Genomic DNA, 24,007 nt, shown 5'->3' with positions numbered 1-24,007 from the left:
GACAAGATGATGATGTAAGAAATAAGACAAGTAATAAATTGAAAAGCCATCCACAGACAGGGAGGGATGCACAGGAGTTTTGTCAGAGGGTGATACACTGTTTAGAATTTAAAAAACAAGATGAATTTTAAAATGCATCCCTGAAGAACAAACAATGGAAAATCCAAGATGGAATGTAACAATATTGCGAAAAGGAAAGTTGCTATTCACCATACAGCGGAGATGCTGAGTCACAGATAGGCAAAACAAAAAGACTGTTCCAAATAAAGCTTTCAGCCCATAACACACACACACACACACACACACACACACACACACACACACACACACACACACACGACTGCAGTCTAAGGCAATCGTTGCCACACTGTGAGCAGCAGCACCAGCCTATTTTTGATGAAGGCCCTAGGGGCCAAAAGCTTTATTTGTCACATTCTTTTTGTTGTGCCTATCTGCAATTCAGCATCTCCACTATACGGTGAGTAGCAACTTCCTTTTCATAATATTGTCCATGAAGAACAACATACTCTTGAAGTAATTTGTCTGTGAGCTAATTCCAGACTGTTTGCCTAAAATACCATTCAGTAAGGAAGGTTAAGTCTCATTCCTGCGACTACAGCATGATGTGGTTTCTCAAAGTAGTGGTATACACAGAATGAGTATCAAAATAGACCCCTCTAAAATACTGCCACATCGTAATCAAACTCATGTCCAAATCTCAAAGGAACGTCATTAATGAAATACAATACTTAGTACTGAAAGGACATTTAAATGAACACCAATATACAGCCATAACTGTCCTCCTGACAGAGAGTGCTATTTAGACAAACATGGAATATTCCAGAATTTTGGTATTTCTACAAACTTCGAATACTCCAGAATTTTCGTATTTACACAAACTTTGAATATTCCAGAATATACAAAAATAAGATATTTTAAGAACCTTCCAGAAATGATAAATACTGAACAACAAATACGAGGGTGGTTTGAAAAGTCAGTGCTAGCACAACAAGTTGTTCAGATAATATTCATTGGACTGTTGTCTGTAAACATGTGCCACGTCAGTACTCTTGGAAGAGAGCTGTGGTGATGATGTGGCTCTGTTGTTGCTCCTGCATAGTGATTTGTGAGGATGGAAAAAAATCGAGATTGAAGCAGTGATTAAGTACTTCGTAAAGAAAGGTATGAGAGCAATGGACATTCATGCCGATTTTCAGAATACACTGGGGGACTTTGCTCCTTCATGTTCAGCTGTTTCCAAGTGAACAAATGAATTTAAATTTGGTTGGGAGAACTTAGATGATGGAGCGCACAGTAATCAGCCAAGGTGTGTCACTACTCCAGAAACCATTGCAAAAGTGCACAAAATGGTCATGGAGGATCGCTGATTGAAAGTGCACAAAATTGCTCACACCTGCCAGATGTCATCTGAAAGGGTATATCACATTTTAACTGAAGAATTATAAATGAAAAAATTATCTGTAAGGTGAGTGCCACAGCTCTTGATGCTGGATCAAAGAAGCATGAGAATTGACATATCGGAACAATTTTTGGCCCATTTTAGAAGAAACAAACAAGATTTTTTTGAGTCGGTTTATGGCTACAGATGAAACTTGGGTGCTGGGTGCACTACTATACCCCATAGACAAAACAACAGTCAAAGCAGTGGAAACATGCTGATTCTCTGCCACCAAAGAAAGCAAAGACAATTCCTTCGGCAGGAAAGGTCATGGCATCAGTGTTCTGGGATGCGGAAGGGATTCTGTTTGTAGATTATCTCCCCACTGGGCAAACCATTACTGGATGATACTACGGACAAATTGCAACAAAAGATTCACAAAAAAGGCCAGATTTAGCAAGGGAGAAAGTCATCTTCTATGAAGAAAATGTGCTCCCACACACGTGCTGTCGCCATGCCAAATTACATGAACTAAGGAATAAGTTGTTGCCACACCTGCCTTATTCACCTGGTATGGCTCTGTCAGACTTCCATCTCTTCCCAAAACTGAAAATCTTTCTTGGTGGACGAAGATTCACTTCAAACGAAGACTTGATAGCCAGATTTGACAACTATTTTGCAGGCCTGGAGGAAACTGATTTTCGAGATGGGATCAAGGCACTGGAGCATCGTTGGACCACGTGCATTAATCTACAAGGAGACTACATTGAAAAATAAAAAAAAGTTTCACTGATGTAAGTACTTTTTTTCTATTCCATTCCGAGAACTTTTCAAACCACCCTTATAATTACTGGTGGTCGGGTTTGACCCGGCAACCCACAGCACACCATCCAGCGATGGTAACCGCTACACTAGACAGCATGCACCACAGCTTACTGCAACACTGTTCGCACAGATATGAGTCCTATACCACTGACTCCAGTTGTGACTTATTGTCTAAGTTTGCATTCACACTGGAAGGAACTGCTGCGATTACTTGGTTCCAATTACCAGTTCAGGTAAATGTTAACCGTACACTGAACTATATTTCTGAGGAAGCTAATGGGAGATTAACTACAATGATTACTTGCGTGTACATTATCATTTTCTGTTTCTTAATGAGTGATCATGTAGGTTCTCTCTACAGACTGGAGACTTGACCCTCAAACAAAATTAAGTTAAAGGCAAAGAAATTTTCCTTGGATGAAGCACATAAGACTTTAAATATTGTGTAATGCCATGTTCCAAACTGAGATATTCCTGTGAAGTAACCTGTGCACCATGAAGTTCCTATATCGAGTTGGGCCGATTAAAGATCTCACCATTTATTAGGCAATTTTGTATTTCATCTTCTTCATGGCTTAATGATAGGCACTAACAGCCCAAACTCTGGCTCTCTAAAGGTGTTTCTTGTGGAAATATTGTACTGTCATCTGTGTTCTCTCTTGCAATGTCTTCATGAGAGGTTTGTTGCTAAATATATCCATTAGTTAGAATGCCTTGTGCTTTCCTGAAATCATTTTTTTTTCACCATATTTTAGTGGATGAGGACGAGCTGTCAATGGCAATCAGCAGCTCTTGACTCTTTTAGTTCTCTCTGGTTAAGCTGTGACAGTTAGCTCTTGCTGCTCAAAAGGCTTCAAGTGGTCTCTCTAGATAAGCTGTACCTGAATTTTCACAACACTGGCTGTCTGACCCTTCTGAAATGGGAAACTACTCATTCCACCAAGAGACAGGCTTTGCTCTTAGGCATGTAAATGATTTCAATATAACACCCCCATGATTTTGAGGATTATATTGGTTATGTGTTCCACCCAATAGCAAATGCTCTTGTTGTTCAATTATAGTCACTTGGCTGTGCACAATCCAATTTGCTTTACCAAAGATCCATCTTGTGGTCCAGTTTTTAGAAAAGTGGAGATGGACTGGAAGAGATCACTAAAGGGGAAGTCATTCATCAATTTCAGTGAACAATATTAGTGAAAGATAAACAACAAGAGGTGCCCCTGATGTTGTGTTGAAAATGCTCCTGCTGTTCTTCCATAGCACACATTGTGTTTTGTAGTCTCATAAAGGAGAAATAGCTCTAGGAACCAGTTGGCACAGTCTCTAAGATCCTTGTCGCCCAACCATACAGTAGGTTGTAAGTATACCAGACCAAATGACATGATGCATAGGTAGTAGCAATACACGGTTTGGAGTATGATGGTTTAGGAAGAGTTGTGAACAAAGTGACTTTCCTTACACCATTTCTCCTTTGAAGTAATTTTTCCTGTGGATATCATAGTCAAATAATGAATGTGTATCACACAGTTCAAGAGTGTCTAGGAGACATACTGTAATACGTTCTTTTCTTTTAGACGAGGACAAACTTCCTGTAAACATTTTGTTTTGAAGGTAATTTCCATCTGCTACACTTAGAGTGATCAGTTCTATGGTTCACCACTGATGCATTGTCAGGATGCCTACTCTCCTGAATCTCTTCTTAGTCTGGTGTTAATACTACACAACAGCCAAACAAACTAACAGATGTGTTTATGGAATGATCTATGGATTCCATTTGTATGTAACAAATAGCTAGAGAAATAACAGCTGCCCTCTTAGATGGCCCATCGTGGATGGTTAAAGTATTCTCACTGAGAGGATTTCTGACCCAGGCAACCATTATCTCCAGCCCCTGACCAATAAAAACACCAAAAAATTGTCTCCACCACTTCTTCACAGATGCTTTCCCGTTATTACCAAGCTCTTTGTTTATCATTGTCAATAACATGCTTTACATGTCTCCCACTGGTTCCAACCCTCTTGCCTCATTCTCTGCGCTTAACATTTACTTTTTTTTCATTTTAACAAAGTATATACAAAAAATCCATGGCACTGTCTTGGGAGCTCACTTTTTTGGCATTAGCCATATGAATGGTTCAATGTGCCCCAACACACTTCCTCTCCTGTACCAACCTCAGACAAGCACTTGCACCCAATGTTCTCAATTACTACACAATATCGCAGTGCCTGTGTTATTCTGAATTACGATGCAGTTACGTGCATGTGTGTTTGAAGGAACAGGCACTGCAGCAACTACAGCTGTCACGTAATACATTAAATGTTTTCACAGCTGCAAATATGGACCACCATTAGCTGTATAATGGAACAATGACAATAAAAATTTGTGCCGGACTGGGACTCGAACCAGAATTTCCCGCTTATTGTGAGCAGTCACCTTGGCTATCCAAGCACAACTAAAGGCCAGACCCAAGCTTCCATATGTTGTCAACCATGTGTCTACAGCCTGTATTTGTCATACATTGTATATATTCATGTACAGGGGAGACATTTTAATTGAAATTAGCTTGCCCAGTGTCAGCAAATAAATACGATATTTCATCCCTCTATTGTTCAGATATATGATTGAATGCTCTTTCGGACATGCATGCACATCTGAAGGAACATTACATCATAATTCAGAATAACAGAGGAACTGCAATATTGTATTTATCAGCCAAAACTGGGCAATTGACTTTCAACTAAAGTGTCTCCCACATATGGGAATATACACAACAGGTGTACGAATACAGGTTGCAGACACATGGTTGACAACATATGGAAGTTTGGGACTGGGCATGAGTCATGCTTGGATAACCAAATGGTAAGGCAACCACTCGCGATACGCAGGAAATCCATTTTTGAGCACCGGTCCAGCACAAATTTTCATTGTCATCACTCTGTTATACAAGTGATGGTAGTTCAAATTCACAACTGATAATATATTTCATGTAGTCTCAATTACTTCTTGGATACATTCCGGTCTCCATCTTCGCTTAAAGCTATCCCCTTCTACAGGTCCTGTCATCCTGGCACTTATTCTTTCCAACATTTTCCACATATTTCTCCCTTGCCAATTCTGTGGAGTACCTCCTCATTTCTTACCAGTTCACCTAATTTTCAGCACCCTTCTACAGTAGCACTAGGTCTTAAAAAAGTCAGTTTTCATCTTTTCAGGTTTCCCCAATGTCCATGATTCACCTCCATACAATGCTGTGCTCCAGACATACATTCACACAAAAATTTTTTCCATGATTTATTGCCAATGTCTGATACTAGTAAACGCCTTCTAGCCAGGAATGCCTTGTTTGCCTGTGCTAGTCTGTTCTTTATATCCTCCTTGCTTTGTGTATCATATGGTCTTCTTCTTCCAAGGTAGAACAACTTCTTAATTCTGTCTACTTCATGGTCCCAGCTTTTCATGTTAATTTTATTATTAATCTCATTTCCGCTACTCTTCATTACTTTCGTCTATCTTCAGTTCACTCTCTGTCTATATTCTAAGCTCAGCAGACTGTTCATTTTGTTCAGTATGTCCCGCAATATCTTTCTTGCTTTTACTGAGGACAGCAATGTCATTAGTGAATCTTACATTGATATTAGTCACCTTTCATCCTCAATCTCCATTCCTTCAATCCAATTTGCTTGGTCAGCTTCTGCTTAGTGAGCCATTTTCTTGGATGTCCAGCCCCATTCCCCTGATGGGTTCATCAAAAACTCTACGCATATTAAGTGGATCAACTAACAAATCACGTCTATAAAAGAATCCTGTGAACAAGATCATTGAGAACGGAGCACAAACTCAGACAGAATAACTGGCAAGAGAGAAAACATCTCTCTTTATACACTTTTCCCACCTGTGCATAGTGCATCCACACTGATGAGCAATCATTCTCCAAATTTATTTAACACTCTGCTCAGACCTTATAGATAACGTATAACACTCTAATCCTGGCAAACAAACAAATTTCCCATGTCCTTTCCTTCCCATGCTCCTGAAAAGGAATAGGTAATCTGTTGCATCCCTCCCTCCAATTAAAGAGTACTGCCCTGGACACTTAACAGCTGACACATATCCTATGCCAAGGTCACGACTATCTTTCACTGCCCCCACACTATCCTAAAGTCACCAGCTTTACTGAAAAGTGCAAGAGGGAACTGGCACTCCATATCATATATTTATCCCACAATCACCCTAGCCGCTATCTACATCTGTCCTCAGTCCCACCCCATATCTACATCTACATCTATACCCTGCAAACCAATCAGAAGTCCATGACCAAGGATACTTCTCATTTTACCAGTTATTAGAGCTTCATCCCATTCCACTCAAGTATGAAAAGCGGAATGAATGATAGTTTAAAAAACTCTGTGCAAGCATTAATTACTCTAATTTTGTTCCTGGATCCCTACGGGAGTGATACACAGGGTGTTGTAGTATATTCCTAGATTCATCACTTTAATTGAAACTTACTAAGTAGGTTTTCAAGGGATAATGTGTTTCTCTTCAGCATCTCTGTGCCACTCTTCTATGTGCCAAACAAACCTGTGACTACTTGTGCTGCCCTTCTTTGTATATATTCCACATCCTCTGTTAGTCCTATTTGGTACATGTCCCATACATTTGAGCAATAGTCTAAGATGTGTCACATGAGTGTCTTGTAGGCACTCTCCTTTTCAGATTAATTGCATTTCATTAGTGTTCTATGAATGAACTGAAGTCTGCCACTTGCTTTATCTATGGCTGTGCCTATGTGATCGTTCCAAAGTACACAATACATGTGGTGGCAATTGTCAACAGATTAGGATATTTAATGACAAAAAACAGTGGAACCAATTACAGAACTGCATCCAGTATACTTCATTGTGAAGCTACCAGAATCAAAAGACGAAACAAAAGCAGAGTTGCAATAAAAACAGCTACTAAGATACACACTTAAACAAAAAACAGTGTTCAAATTGCAAAAAAAAGAGGTTCCAGTACTGTGGCTTTCCAGGACATGTTTCTCAAATTTAGACTTCTTCAAACATTATTTTAACGCTTTTCTGACTATTTTAAAAATATGCATACAACATTTGTTTTATATCACTCCAACTATAGCAGAAGCAGATCTGTAAATCTGTGGTCCTGGTTTTTTCTCGTCACAGGTACAAGTATGGCGAACAAATGCATACTGTCACTAATCAGGCACTGACAAGAAATTTTACTGTACTGCATATAAAGCAAAAGATATGAATCAGAGTGATGCAAAATGTAAGTGACTTCTCGTCACGCATACTTAAAACTTTTATTAGCTAACTATATCACATTTGTTGGCCTCACAATCAAGTTATCAACTTTTAATCTTATCTATGCTTTGGGTTAGACTAGAGGTCAGTCTGTCACCATAACCAAGATTTTGTGTTTAAATTTGTTGTCCTTGCCAATAAACAATCATCACCTTTAAACCTAACCTAGCCTCCAGCTATGCTATAGATCAGTCTATCACCAACACCTTCACCCTAGAAAATAATATCAACGCAAAATAAACATTGACAGTGTTCTATCACTTTTCACTTTTGAACACAAGTTTGCTGCATGACAATAGCCTATCACTTGTGTTAGTCTGTCCATTTTCTGGAAGAGGAGCTTACACTGACACTAGATAGAGTTCACAGCTTTGCTTTTGTCTGGATTAATGTACAAGTTTATCCCAATGGGAAACTTGCCACTAATGCTGCCTGTTTCTGGATTCGCTATCTTTAGACCTGTATTTCTAATTTCTTCCTCTGTTGTCCTTCCATCACCTTAGTCCTCACCTACTCCCATCTTTCACTTCCTCTATGTACACCACATGCACTGGTTAACATCACATTTGCTTGCCTCAGACCCCTTTTATCATTTCCTGCCACTGCTCACCTATCACCACATCCTTTTCACTTGCTAATATGCTCCTCTTTCCAGCTGGGTTGATTCATTTAATTCCACTTTTGATTCATTCTCACTTACTGATTTCACCTTTTCTTTTCTGTTTCATTCTCCCATCCTTCCTTTTCTATCTACCTGAATGCACCCACCCTTACTTCATTTATATTTTGGTCCCCTCCCTCCACAAATTCTGCAACTTTTTTACTATTCATCTTTCTTTTTCCCCTCTATAGTCAGTCCTGCTTTCTATTCCTTTTTAGCATCTAGTTAAAAATACTTCCTGAAGAAGAAGGAAAGTTTTGAGCCTTGTAAAGCAATATCATCTCTACATTATATGTACTTTCCAATGGCTTAGCAGTTCATTTCAACAGTGAAGTATTGCGCACGCTCCAGATTGATAAATAGAGGTGTTATGTCCCACACCACTACCTGTGGCAGGCAGTTCACCCTTCCATCATGGCGGCATCGCAGCATGCATACATCTGTTCACAGAAGTCACCAGCGGTGGCTGCACTATTTCGCCATGCCTCATCATGAGCACAAATTGGGAAAGATAATGACACCATTCCACTTGGGCAGCCAACAAGCATAGCAACCACCACAGCCCTTGCCACAGTGAGTTGGTAACTGACAACCACCAGATGGAGGAGTTGCAATAAGTAAGTGTTCAATTACATTGCAATAACTAACTTGTGTAGCAATGTTCCAGAACCTGATCATGACTGAGCTGACTACCCCGTTGGTGGTACAGTTGGATGGAGATCAAACTGGTACACAGCAAGAAGATAGGACTCAGTAGCAATAAAAATTATTCAGTGACACATTTTATATTCCACAAAAAATTAAATTATTAATCACTTTTGAAACAATGGCTGTCGGACCTAATGCACTTGTCCAAATGTTTCACCCACTGGTGAATAAATTCATAAATTTCCTCAAAGTTAAGCCATTTAGTGGCCTTAGTGATTTTTGTTTCATGCCTCCTATGTTCTGAAAATAAGTCCCAATGTTGCTGCAAGGATACATCCACTGAGCTTGGTGGGTGCAAATCTATTGCCATTTGGTTTTTGGTTATAGACTGGCTAAGACTCAACAACAGTGCACCCCAAAGTGTTATCAAGGTCAAGGTATCAATCTTTTGATGGCTATGATGTAGGCTGCATTTCTTCTTCTTCTTCTTCTTCTTTTAAATGCCTCATCTACTCATTTTAGTACTTAAATAAATATGCTTAAATAATTGTGGTACCTTGGGGAACAAATTAGTGGTGACCATCATCTGCAGAAGATTTTTCCTAACCGGGATATAACTTGATGTACACTCATTGTTACATCATGTCCCTAGCTGTAAAATCACCGAGCATGCGAAATAATATTTAGGAATACAAGCACTCCACTGATGCTTCCCCAAAGACAATGGTTGGTCAGCTGAATAGTTAGTAGCAGAGGCACCTAGTGGGACAACAATCAATACTCCCCCCTCCACCTGCAGCAAAGGAATCCTCATTATTTTTCTAACTCCTCTCATATTTTCTGCTATACTGCATACCTTTTAACTCAGTGGTCTGTCACATTATCCCTCTTCACTCATCAATTACATCACAACATATTTTTTTTAAACTGTGCTACACAAATTTTGGAAGGAATAATTTTACCTTTGATTGTTGGAGGAGACAATAGTGTATCATTTATTGCAAGGAGAAAAAGTAACAGTGCTTCCCAAGTATGTCGGTCAAGACGTGATGACTGGTGGGCTAGATGTTGGAGAGTGCGCAGTACTCGGTGGCACAGAACAGCTTGGCGATTTATAGTATCAGCGCCTGCAACAAATGACATGACACTGAATAAAATATCAAACTAACAATTTTAAATAGATTTCTCAGAATGCTGGCTTAATAAATGATCAATGAGTTTCTGCAAACTTTGTATTAACAAGAAAATCTAATGATAAAAAGAAACTTAAGGACCACCACAATGCTGTTGCACTGTAAAAAAAAAAAATAAATAAATAAAATAAATAAATAAATAAATAGAGTGTAATGCCTGTCATATCCAGTGATGCCTACATCAACTCAGAGAGCAAGACTATCTACTTGTTTTCACAAATGGCGTCACCATGTGTTCACAGCTGATAGTGAGCACACAGCAGCTGGATGGAGACACTTCCCATCATCCTGTCACATCATGTGGTATGAACCCATGATCTCCAGAGCGAGATAAAGTGGCCCACACAGCAACAGCATGTCACTCTAGTATTCTAACTGCATGATTACCAGATGCATACAGCTTCGTCCCTGTTGGCAACACATATTGTAGACTTTGTCCTGTCCACTGTTTGATTCGAACTGGAAATCTCATAGTGCAAGATGGACTTTGGCTTATTCCACAGACTTGCAGCATTTCACTGTGCTGATTCTTTGAGTAACCGCTGCCAGGCATAAGCCATGTGCGTTATGACCCAAATTCTTTACTTGTACTAAACTTGTAAGCAGATTTAGTGTTCAAATAAAGGGAATGATGGTATCATACCAATAGTCTACATACTCATGGCATCATACGATAGATCTCAGATTCTCGCAATTCCTCAAATCTCAGGAGAAATGACACCATGAAGAATGACATCAACAGCTGCTCACCATAAAACTGCAGTAGAGGAACAACGCCTACAGCAACTCATCAACTCATCACTCTGATACAATAACAGTTAACAGCAGATTTAGCATTGGTGGCACCAGCTGTGCCTCCATTCCCATTTTCCAAATATGCCAATGATGATTGGATTGTGTCCTGATGGCTAAACAACCACATCACAGCATTTAAGGTCAGTGATCCAGACATTCAGAAGTATCTTTTTTTGTCATGGTAATCTAAAGATGTTATGTGTTTACTTTGTAAGTTCCATGCATTAGATGACTCAGATAGACTGTCATTTCCTGGAATGTTCCAAACAGGAATAGATTGCAGAGCTCAGAAGTTTACGTCAGCATGGTAACTTTGTTTAAGCAAATGAGACATGTATATGATCTTACACTGTCTCTTATTTGGGACGGTTTTATTCAATGTGCCCTAGATACTGAGGTTTGCATGCAGGCTTTAAAAAGTCACATCCTTTTTTAGAAGAAGTCTTCAACATAAACAAAGTTTCAAATTTCCAAATGAAATTCAACAATACTGGCACACACAGCCTGCAGTTTCCAAATTTGACTCAGCAGTGATAGATGAACAACCAGCTTGCTTAGTAATAATGCAGCCAGTACACTTCATCACTTGTAAACAATCCTGCCATCAGCAATATTCACAGCGGCATAAACCCCCCCCCCCCCCCCCGCGCCCCACCCACCCAACCCCGGCAACATACTTCTAAATCTAGGTCATTCTCATCTGATGCTAGTTCTCTTTCCACGGCAGTTTACCAATAATGGCAGCAGTCATCTTGTCCAGATTGTCTGAGATGTCATCCTCGTCAACAATACCCCAGGTGTGACAAACAGCATTTTTTCTGTCATAAATACAGCAATGTCTGCAAATTGTTCCTCCACAGAATGATTGCACGAGACCACCATGACTCAATAAATAAAACAAACTGCTGTCGTGCAGTTTTCAGAGTTACTCTCTCCAGGGCTAGATTGTGCCACCGATACATAGACCGCAATACACTTCCAACCTAATGTGTTTCCCCTTTTTGCAATGGTACGTCACATTCTGTGAAGGCTGTTAGAAAAAGAGCTAGATCATCTCCAGTAACACGAAGTGATCACGCCTACCAGGTCTGGTACATAGGCATCCACTTTAGTTGTCGTTCGCAAACTGAATAGCTCCCTCATACTGTGTGGGGACTGTAAAGCTGTTAATTCCAAAGTGGGGGTTGATTTCTATTCAATTCTACATTTCCAAGACCTTCTTTTTTTTTTTTTTTTTTTTTTCAAAACTGAAATATGGAGAATATTTTTCTAAATTCGATCTGTCAGAGACTTAGACCTGTCAGGGTAGCCGCGAGCGCTAACGTGCTGGTTCCTGGACTCGAGTAGGCATGCCGGCCCCGGATCAAATCCACCCAGCAGACTAACAATGAGGGCCGGTGTGCCAGCCAGCCTGGATGTGGTTTTTAGGCGGTTTTCCATATCCCGCTAGGTGAATACCAGGCTGGTCCCCATGTTCCGCCTCAGTTACACGACTCGCAGGCATTTGAAACACGTTCGCACTATTCCATGGATTACACTAGATGCACAGAGTTTGGGGTATATTTATTCCGTCCCGGGGGGTACGGTGGTGGGGGTATGGGGTGGTGACAGGAAGGGCATCCGGCCATTCCTTCAAATTAACACGCCAAATCCGGTTAACCATAACAGCAGACCCTGCCAGTCAGGATTAAGAGAGAGATCTTTCAGAGACTTACTTGCAACTACCTTTGCATCCACACTCCAGTCTCGTTTTGAGCATACCATTCAAACTTGACCAATATTGATGGCTTCTTTATAACATTTCTCTTGTGCCTGTCGTTTTCCAAAGAACTTAGAACACCTGATTAATGAGACTTCATCGTGTTATAATATCTCAGGAATATAATTATCATGTAATCTAACTACTGTGAGTAGCTTGAAAACTTACATTTGGTTTTTTTGCCTTACAGAACACCAGCCTCAAGTGTAATCTCAAAAAAAGTTGTCCCCCCCCCCCCCCCCCAACAGCAAATCAAGTTCTTGGGTTTCATTATAAACAGAAATGGGATGCTACTGACCAAGCACCATATAAAGGGCACTGAAGATGTGTGCCCACAAAGGAAATTTATAGTGAACATGGTGCAGATTGCACAACCCATTAATTCTCTCCATAAGCATTGGGGTGGGCGCCATTTATTTTGGTCACTTACTTTAAACTACATAAGATTAGACTTTAACATTAATTATTTTCATTACTTAGGCGGGGCCAATATAAGCTGAATACTTTGTAGGAGGCCAAATAAAGGCTTGATTTTATTTTCGATGAGTGCCAGGCTCCCAACAAGTTAATAATTTCATGAAATGAAGTCCAGGCCAGAGTTCACTGATCTTCCTTAACTGATATCGCTGAAAATATCTGAACCCTTGTAAATGCAAATTACTGAAATCCTCAAACTCAAAGTAAGTAAGTAGTTGGTGTTAGAGCTGCACCTTTTTTAAACTGAAGTCAGCTGATAGGTATACATGCTTAAAGGAAGTGCCTCTAACTAAGGGCTCACCTCCAAAGGATGTAATGTTTCCAAGTAGAGAAGGAATTAGCATATTTCATCAAAATATAAGAGGTATTAGAGATAAAGTTAATGAACTGCTAATAGATGTTAACTCTGAAATTATGGTATATCAGAGTACCACTTAAATAATTTGATAATTCAGAGGCTTCCTTTACCAGGCTACAGATTAGCTGGCTGTTTCTCAAGGAGTTCCTTGCGGGGTGGGGGAGTGGCTCTGTATGTAAAAAACAGTATTTCATTTGAGTCCATAGACGTATCATGAAACTGTACTGTACAGATATTTGAAAGTTGTGCAGCATTAGTTGAATTTAGTGAAATTAAACTTCTAATTGCTGTTGTTTATAGGTCCCCTAACTCCGACTTCAGAGCATTTTTGCTTAAGCTAGAGAGGGTTCTTGATTCACTTTGTAGGAAGTACCAGAAAGTAGTTATATGTGGTGACTTCAATATTAATTTTGTACATGATTGTGCAAGAAAAAGGATGTTGGAAGATCTCCTAAATTCATATGATATGATGCAAACTGTGTTTTTTCCAACTAGGGTGCAGGGGAACAGTACTACAGTCATAGACAATATTTTTATTCATTCTTCATTACTAGATGGGCATTCTGTTAGTAAAAGGGTGAATGACCTTTCAGACCATGATGCACGAATTTTAACACTTAAAGGTTTTTGTACTCAAACCAATGTCGTATTTAATTACAAACTACGTAGGAAAGTTAATCCAACAACAATAGAGTTTTTCAAAACTTGTCAAGGAACAAGAGTGGCAAGATGTTTATAGTGCCGATAATATAGATGATAAATACAATGCTTTCCATAACACATTTCTCATGTTCTTTGAGAGTTGCTTTCCATTAGAACATTCTAAACGGGGTACTAGCAGTAATGGACAGCCCGGTTGGCTGACTAGTGGGATAAGGATATCATGTAGAACAAAGTGGGAATTATATCAAAATGTTAGAAGTAGTCACAATCAAGCTACAGTAACCTATTACAAACCGTATTGTAAGGTGCTTAAAAATGTTATTAGCAAGGCAAAAAGTATGTGGTATGCAAATAGAATATCTAATTCACAGGATAAAATTAAAGCCATATGGTCAGTTGTGAAGGAAGTGTCTGGTCAGCAGCACAAGGTTGATGATATAAAGTCAGTTCGCAGTAATAATATTTCTGTTACTGATAAATCAGATATATGTACAGTATTTAACAACCATTTTTTGAGCATTGCTGGTGAATTAAATAAAAATTTAGTTTCTACAGGAAATCATATAAATTTCTTAGCAAATGCCTTTCCGAGATTGACGTCTGAAATACTCCTCTGTGATACAGACAAGAGAGAGATTGAGTCAATAATTAAATCACTGAAGACTAAGGACTCTCATGGTTATGATGGAGTGTCTAGTAGAATATTAAAGTACTGTGCTGCACATGTTAGCCCTGTATTTAGCCATATTTGTAATTTTTCCTTTAGGAATGGTCAGTTTCCTGAGTGATTAAAGTACTCAGTAGTAAAGCCGCTTTATAAAAAGGGACAAAGGGATAATGTAGATAATTTTAGACCTATTTCTATGCCATCAGTGTTTGCAAAAGTTATCGAAAAGGCTGTGTATGTAAGGTTAATTGATCATTTTATATCACACGATTTGCTATCAAATGTGCAGTTCGGCTTTAGAAGTCGTTTGACAACTGAAAATGCTGTACTCTCTTTTCTCTGTGAGGTACTGGATGGGCTAAACAAAAAGTTTCGAGCGCTTGGCGTATTTTTTGATTTAACAAAGGCATTTGACTGTCTTGATCTCACAATATTGCTCCAGAAGTTGGACCATTTTGGAATAAGGGGAGTAGCTCACAATTGGTTCACCTCTTACTTTAGCAACAGGCAGCAAAAGGTCATTATTCACAATGTTGATAACGGCTGTGATGTGGGATCTGAGTGGGGTACTGTCAAGTGGGGGGTGCCCCAGGAATCAGTGTTGGGGCCGCTCCTGTTCCTTATTTATATAAATGATATGCCCTCTAGTATTATGGGTTACTCTAAAATATTTCTGTTTGCTGATGACACTAGTAGCTTGGTAGTAAAGGATGTTGTGTGCAACATTGACTCGGTTCCAAGTAGTGCAGTACACAACCTCAGTTCATGGCTTGTAGAAAATAAACTAACGTTAAATCACAGTAAGACTCAGTTTTTACAGTTTCTAACACACAATTCAACAAAACCTGACATTTTAATCTCACAGAATGGGCATATGATTAGTGAAACTGAACAATTCAAATTCCTAGGTGTTCAGATAGATAGTAAGCTGTCGTGGAAAGCCCACGTTCAGGATCTTGTTCAAAGACTTAATACTGCCATTTTCACTATTCGAACGGTATCGAAAGTGAGTGATACTTCGACATGTAAATTAGTCTACTTTAGTTATTTTCATTCACTTATGTCGTATGGTATTATGTTTTGGGGTAACTCTTCCCATTCTAGGATATTTTTGGCTCAGAAACGGGCGGTTCGGGCAATAAGTGGTGTGAGTTCATGAACCTCTTGTCAACCTCTGTTCACGAGTCTGGGTATTTTGACATTGGCCTCTCAATATGTATTTTCCTTATTGTCGTTTCTTGTTACCAATATTAGTATATTTCCAACAATAAGCAGCTTTCACTCGGTTAATACTCAGCAGAAATCAAACCTCCATTTGGATCGGACTTCCTTAACTCTTGTGCAAAAAGGTGTGCAGTATACTGCTGCATCCATTTTCAATAAGCTGCCACTCGAATTCAAACATCTTAGCAGTAATCCACATGCTTTCAAATCGAAACTGAAGAGTTTCCTCATGGGTCACTCCTTCTATTCTGTCGAGGAGTTCCTTGAAAAATTAAGATGATTCTCATTGTATTGCTGATAGCGTTTGCTTAAACATATGGACTGATTTTCTTTCAGGTTCATGAACATTTATTTTTATCTGTTATTACTTTTATGTTGTAAGTTCATGTACTGACACGTTCCATGATATGGAGATTTGCTCCTCAATTTGGTCCTACAGAACTTGACATGTAAATAAATAAATAAATTAATTAAAAATGATTTAGTAGCCACTGCTATGAATGACATCTGCAAAATAACTTAATATTTGAATCTGCCACATAATGGCGTCCAATTGTTGCCCATCAGCGATAAAGGCTTTTGGGCATCGTAGCAGCTAAAGAATACTAATTAATCTTTCTCTGCAAATGAAACATTGAGATGAGGTGCTTATATTACCTTTAAATAGTAACACGAGCTAGTTTTTATACATATAATTTAAGTAATACTTTACATACACACCTTAACATCGTCTAGGAGAGAAAACAACACGAACATCTGAAAGCATTAAGCACTACCCACAATCTCTAACGAACAAAAGAAGCAGAAGAAAAGGATTTGTTCTGTCCATCGTATGTATAATTACACAGAGATACAAATATTTGATTTCAATATATTTTTTACTACGATATTATTCATCAGCGATAAAGTCCTTTTCACACCAGAGCATTTACATTACAGGTCTTCATAAATATTACTAATATAGTTCTTCACAAATGCCTTTTAAGTCTTGTATATTTTATGTCATTCACTATTTTTATATTCATTGCACATGCACTGTCCGTAAAAATTTCTTAAAGGACACTACAGCGCCCACACTGGAACTTAAAACAACTACAAACTTTCATGAGCAAAGGAAATTTATAGTGAACATGGTGCAGATTGCACAACCCATTAATGCTCTCCGCAAGCATTGGGCTGAGTTTGTTTGGTTGCCCAAATGCAACAATGTGTTCCGCACTCTTGAGTGTGCCCTACAAAAGGCACCTTGTTTAGTTCTCTACTCCCTTGAAAACTTTTGATCCTTGCCACAAATGCTTCACAGCATAGTATCGACACTGTCTTTTCACATCAGGAAGCCAATGTATCAAAACATCCAATACCTTTCACCTTCGAAACATTGAATAAGGCCTAACACAACTATGTCCAGGTCAAGAAAGAGAACCTTGCCATCATTTACGCAATGTGCAAATTTCACACATACCTCTATTATCTGAAATAGTGAGCAATCACAAGGCTTTGCTTACTTTATTTGGCTCTCTATCATCATTGCCTGACAACAGGGCACAATGCTGACAGGGGTGGGCTCCTGGCTACTTTGTTTTCCTTCACATTAGTCCTACATCACATACTAACCAATATGCCAGCACACAAATGCAGATGCATTTTCCCTGCTACCAGTTAGTACTGATGCAGAATTTTACCAACAAGAGGTCATGTGCTTCCACGTTCACTCAGAGGCCCTTTTCACTTTAAACAATTTTCTAGTCACAACACTCACAATTGCAACATAACTATGGTACGACACCATTATCCACCACTTTTCTAAGAGTGTGAAGTCAGGCAGGATGGAGCACCTCCCTCTGAGACAGGACCCAACATTACAATGCTACTTTTCTTTGTAACATTGGCTGTCAGCAAAGGACAGGATCCTCTGACTCACTAAGGAGAAAGAATGCCTCTGGGTGTTGATACCACCCTCAGTATACTCTCTGGTCCTCATCCTGCTTCACAACAGCCACTGGGGCATCACACAAATGAAGATCTTAGCCCACCATTATGGTTATGGGCCAGTAATCAACAAAAACATTGAGGCATTCACTCACTCATGTCCTGACTGTGACCCCAGCAGGTATCTCTTCCAAAAGTTTTTTCATCCTGGCTTCAGCCTGCTGTTCCTTGAGACCGAGTTCATATAGACTTCACAGGTCCTTTTCTCAACTCAATGTGCAACCATCGTAGACACTTTTACAAAGTTTCCTTACACTTTCAGTATGTACTCCAATACAACACAAAGAGACAATTAAGGCACTCATACAGGTTTTCATGTCTGAAGGCCTCCAATGGGCCATGGTAATAGATAATGGCCCCCAGTTTGAATCTGTTCTCTTTATTACACTCAACATGGCAGCTCAGCATCTCTTTACTGCTCCTTCATGTCCTCAATCAGAGAAAGAGGCACAGCAGATAGACTGCACCTTCAAGGAAAAGATAAAGGTGGTGATTAAGTCTTCTTCTAGGAAAGATGCTCTAACCATGTTTTGAGGAAATACAATCCAGTGGAAATGTCCTCCATTTGCCCTTTGCACAACACCAGCAGCATCCATTGTACCAAAAAAGCATCCACAGAGAAGTCTAAATACAGGAGCGGACATTTGGATAGAGCATGGACCCCCCCCCTCCCCCACCATAACAATTACAGGTGCCCAGGGCAGGCATCCTTACAATGTGGATGCTGACAGATTCCACTGGCAGAATGATCACCATCAAAACAACTGTGGTACTGGCCTTCAACCAGGCCGACCACCCCCCTACAACCTACAGTGAGAGCTCCAGAGGCATCATCCGCAACCTCCTCTTCACCCTTCAATCACCACCACCACCACCACCACCTCAGCAGCAGCAGCCACTGCAGGATTACATATTTGTTACCATCACCACCAAAGAGACCATGGGGTGGTCCTCCACTACTCCTCCACTGCCACCACAGCAGCTGCACCAGCAGCAGCTGCCTTGGTTCCACTGCAACTCCGCAGGTACCATGAAGTGGTCCCTTGCTCCTTCTGACACTGCCATTCTCATTGTCTGCTGAGAATGCTTTGCAGGGCTCATCAAAGACTCTGGCTTATTTAACGGATTAGCAGTATTTCACAGTGATGATTCTTTGCATAACCACCACCAGCCAGACGGTGAGTTGTGATCTGAACACTATTTACAAAAAACTTGTAACCAGATTTCTTGTTCAAATAAAAGGAACAGTAACACTGTTTCAACAACATCAGTATATAAATCAAACATCCAGGAAATCATCTGAAGCACAGGAAAACATACTGAATGGCTAGGAAAATCAGAGAATACGTGTAACATAAATAGGATAGAAAGTCTTGGTGGAATGCAAATAATTTAGAAGTTCAAGTCACATCACTAAATAGCTGAGACATTGAGTTGAAAGACACACAAACAAAACTGAGAACTTTGCTAGCTCCTGGATGAACCCTTTTTCAAGCTAGTGTACACATACATATACACAAATCACACACATATATGTATTGCTGTATTCATCTGCTGGCCTCCCTCTACAATTCCCCCTCCCCCTCCTTCCAGTATGGTGTCTCAGACTGTGTCCTATAAACCAAACTCTTCTGTTGGTCTAGTCATTTCACAAATCTCTTGTCTCTTCATTAGTTACGTGATCTTCAGTATTCTCACGTAGAATCACATTTCAAAAGCTTCTATTCTATTTTTGTCTTAACTGTTTATCAAACGTTTCACGTCCATACATAGCTACACTACAGACAAATATCTTCAGAAAATACTTCCTGGTACTTAAATCTATACTCAATGTCAACAAATTTCTCTTCTTCAGAAATGCTTTTCTTGCCATTGCCAGTCTACATTTTATACCTTCTCTACTTTATCCATTACCAGCTATTTTGCTGCCCAAATACCAAAACTCACCTACTACCTTTAGTGTCTTGTTTTCTATTGTAATTCCCTTGGCATCATACATACATACATACGCACCCAAGCAGTAGCCCCCTGCTGCCTAAGAGATGGGAACTGAGAGAGATGGTTGAGGCCCATGTTAAAACCAATAACAGTACCTAAATTTCATATACTCCAAAATATTCTGTTCAGATTCAGGTATGAAATTAAACAAGAATAACACAATTGTGTTCAGTGGCAAGTTATGGTACCTATCACTGCCTAAGAGATGGGAAGTGAGAGAGATGGTTGAGGCCCATGTTAAAACCAATAACAGTACCTAAATTTCATATACTCCAAAATATTCTGTTCAGATTCAGGTATGAAATTAAACAAGAATAACACAATTGTGTTCAGTGGCAAGTTATGGTACCTATCACTTTCAGAAGTGTTATGTTCCTGCGAACAGCTGAAAGCAAGGGGAAACTACAGCCATAATTTTTCCTGAGGTCAGCAGCTTTACTGTATGGTTAAATGATAATGGCATCCTCTTGGGTAAAATATTCCGGAGGTAAAATAGCCCCCATTCGGATCTCTGGGCAGGGACTACTCAGGAGGACGTTGTTATCAGGAGAAAGAAAACTGGAGTTCTACGGATAGGAGCATGGAATGTCAGATCCCTTAATTGGGCAGGTAGGTTAGAAAATTTAAAAAGGGAAATGGATAGGTTAAAGTTGGATATAGTGGGAGTTAGTGAAGTTCGGTGGCAGGAGGAACAAGACTTCTGGTCAGGTGAACATAGGGTTATAAATACAAAATCAAATAGGGGTAATGCAGGAGTAGGTTTAATAGTGAATAGGAAAATAGGAATGCAGGTAAGCAACTACAAACAGCATAGTGAACGCATTATTGTAGCCAAGATAGATACGAAGCCCACGCCTACCACAGTAGTGCAAGTTTATATGCCAACTAGCTCTGCAGATGACGAAGAGACTTATGAAATGTATGATGAGATAAAAGAAATTATTCAGATAGTGAAGGGAGACGAAAATTTAATAGTAATGGGTGACTGGAATTTGATAGTAGGAAAAGGAAGAGAAGGAAACGTAGTAGGTGAATATGGATTTGGGGGAAGAAATGAAAGAGGAAGCCGCCTGGTAGAATTTTGCACAGAGCATAACTTAATCATAGCTAACACTTGGTTCAAGAATCATAAAACAAGGTTGTATACATGGAAGAAGCCTGGAGATACTAGAAGGTTTCAGATAGATTATATAATGGTAAGACAGAGATTCAGGAACCAGGTTTTAAATTGTAAGACATTTCCCGGGGCAGATGTGGACTCTGATCACAATCTATTGGTTATGATCTGTAGAGTAAAACTGAAGAAACTGCAAAAAGGTGGGAATTTAAGGAGATAGGACCTGGATAAACTGAAAGAACCAGAGGTTGTAGAGAGCTTCAGGGAGAGCATAAGGGAACAATTGACAAGAATGGGGGGGAAAAATACAGTAGAAGACGAATGGGTAGCTTTGAGAGACAAAATAGTGAAGACAGCAGAGGATAAAGTAGGTAAAAAGACGAGGGCTAATAGAAATCCCTGGGTAACAGAAGAGATACTGAATTGACGAAAGGAGAAAATATAAAAATGCAGAAAATGAAGCAGGCAAAAAGGAATACAAACGTCTCAAAAATGAGATCGACGTAAAGTGCAAAATGGCTAATCAGGGACGGCTAGAGGACAAATGTAAGGATGTAGAGGCTTATCTCACTAGGCGTAAGATAGATACTGCCTACAGGAAAATTAAAGAGACCTTTGGAGAAAAGAGAACCACTTGCATGAATATCAAGAGCTCAGATGGAAACCCAGTTCTAAGCAAAGAAGGGAAAGCAGAAAGGTGGAAGGAGTATATAGAGAGTCTATACAAGGACGATGTTCTTAAGGACAATATTATAAAAATGGAAGAGAATGTAGATGAAGATGAAATGGGAGATATGATACTGTGTGAAGAGTTTGACAGAGCACTGAAAGACCAAAAAAAAAAGTCAAAACAAGGCCTCGGGAGTAGACAACATTCCATTAGAACTACTGACAGCCTTGGGAGAGCCAGTCCTGAGAAAACTCTACCATCTGGTGAGCAAGATGTATGAGACAGGCGAAATACCCTCAGACTTCAAGAAGAATATAATAATTTCAATCACAAAGAAAGCAGGTGTTGACAGATGTGAAAATTACCGAACTATCAGTTTAATAAGCCACTACTGCAAAATACTAACACGAATTCTTTACAGACGAATTGAAAAACTGGTAGAAGTCGACCTCGGGGAAGATCAGTTTGGATTCCATAGAAATGTTGGAACATGTGAGGCAATACTGACCCTACGACTTATCTTAGAAAATAGATTAAAGAAAGGCAAACCTACATTTCTAGCATTTGTAGACTTACAGAAAGCTTTTGACAATGTTGACTGAAATACTCTCTTTTAAATTCTGAAGGTGGCAGGGGTAAAATACTGGGAGCAAAAGGCTATTTACAATGTGTACAGAAACCAGATGGAAGTTATAACAGTCGAGGGGCATGAAAGGGAAGCAGTGGTTGGGAAAGGAGTGAGACAGGGTTGTAGCCTCTCCCGATGTTATTCAATGTGTATATTGAGCAAACAGTAAAGGAAACCAAAGAAAAATTTGAAGTAGGAATTAAAATCCATGGAGAAGAAATAAAAACTTTGAGGTTCGCTGATGACATTGTAATTCTGTCAGACAGCAAAGGCCCTGGAAGAGCAGCTGAACGGAATGGACATGGTCTTGAAAGGAGGATATAAGATGAACATCAACAAAAGCAAAACGAGAATAATGGAATGTAGTTGAATTAAATCGGGTGATGCTGCGGGAATTAGATTAGGAAATGAGACGCTTAAAGTAGTAAATGAGTATTGCTATTTGGGGAGCAAAATAACTGATGATAGTTGAAGTAGAGAGGATATAAAATGTAGACTGGCAATGGAAAGGAAAGCATTTGTGAAGAAGAGAAATTTGTTAACATCGAGTATAGATTTAAGTGTCAGGAAGTCGTTTCTGAAAGTATTTGTTTGGAGTATAGCCACGTATGGAAGTGAAACATGGACGATAAATAGTTTAGACAAGAGAATAGAAGCTTTCGAAATGTGGTGCTACAGAAGAATGCTGAAGATTAGATGGGTAGATCACATAACTAATGAGGAGGTATTGAATAGAATTGGAGAGAAGAGAAATTTGTAGCACAACTTGACTGGAAGAAGGGATTGGTTGGTAGGGCATATTCTGAGGCATCAAGGGATCACCAATTTTAGTATTGAAGGGTAGCGTGGAGGGTAAAAATCGCAGAGGGAGACCAAGAGATGAATACACTAAACAGATTCAGAAGGATGTAGGTTGCAGTAGGTACTGGGAGATGAAGAAGCTTGCACAGGATAGAGTAGCATGGAGAGCTGCATCAAACCAGTCTCTGGACTGAAGACCACAACAACAACAACAACAACAACAACAACATGTTCCTTCGTTTGTAATCCAAATGTATTATAAAAATCTATGAATGTATCTGTGCATGTATTTGTGTTCTACATCTCCTCCTAAACCACTGCACTGATTTCAACCAAACCTGCTACACAAATCCCTTGCAGTCAGGCAATAATTACTGTGAGGGTAAAAAACCATCTAACTATAATTGTTCAGTAGATATGCCATCATAAATACCGAGATGAGTGAAAAACTGCCACATTGTGAACCATGTTTGAATTTATTGCTTCTTTGCTATTAACTCTATTCGCAACATATTTATCAAACAGCATCCACATTTAGCTCAATGTACCTACAGAAACATATCATTGTACAACACACAGTTCATGAGATATGATGTCATAAACACTGAGATGTATGAAACGTGCTGCATCATTTACCCTTTACTACTAAGACATTCCTACAATTGAGTTAACTTCAGGAAATCCTTGACACCTGCAGTGCTTTTGACAGCTGTGAAATGTAAATGCCTGTAAGCGAAATCAAAAGCCATCTACAGAGCTATGATGAGGTGTTGCCAAAGAGACATATACAAAATCGTGTTGTAGACATGC

General features: G+C 39.4%; 1 protein-coding gene across 7 annotated transcripts in view; it reads right to left on the bottom strand.

The window, feature by feature from the left end:
- The window catches only part of LOC126194626 (ral GTPase-activating protein subunit beta), a 425,832-nt gene that overhangs the window by 368,073 nt on the left and 33,752 nt on the right, over positions 1 to 24,007 (bottom strand). For all 7 annotated transcript variants that reach the window (XM_049932779.1, XM_049932783.1, XM_049932785.1 and 4 more), the window contains one exon: positions 9,821 to 9,985. In XM_049932779.1, the coding sequence (XP_049788736.1) occupies positions 9,821 to 9,985 (165 nt within the window). The remainder of the gene's footprint in view (positions 1 to 9,820; positions 9,986 to 24,007) is intronic.

This window comes from Schistocerca nitens, chromosome 7, assembly GCF_023898315.1.
Source record: "Schistocerca nitens isolate TAMUIC-IGC-003100 chromosome 7, iqSchNite1.1, whole genome shotgun sequence".
NCBI classification, from domain to species: Eukaryota; Metazoa; Arthropoda; class Insecta; order Orthoptera; family Acrididae; genus Schistocerca; species Schistocerca nitens.
The sequence above is the reverse complement of the archived record's forward strand: the minus strand, read 5'-3'. Positions and strand labels throughout refer to the sequence as shown.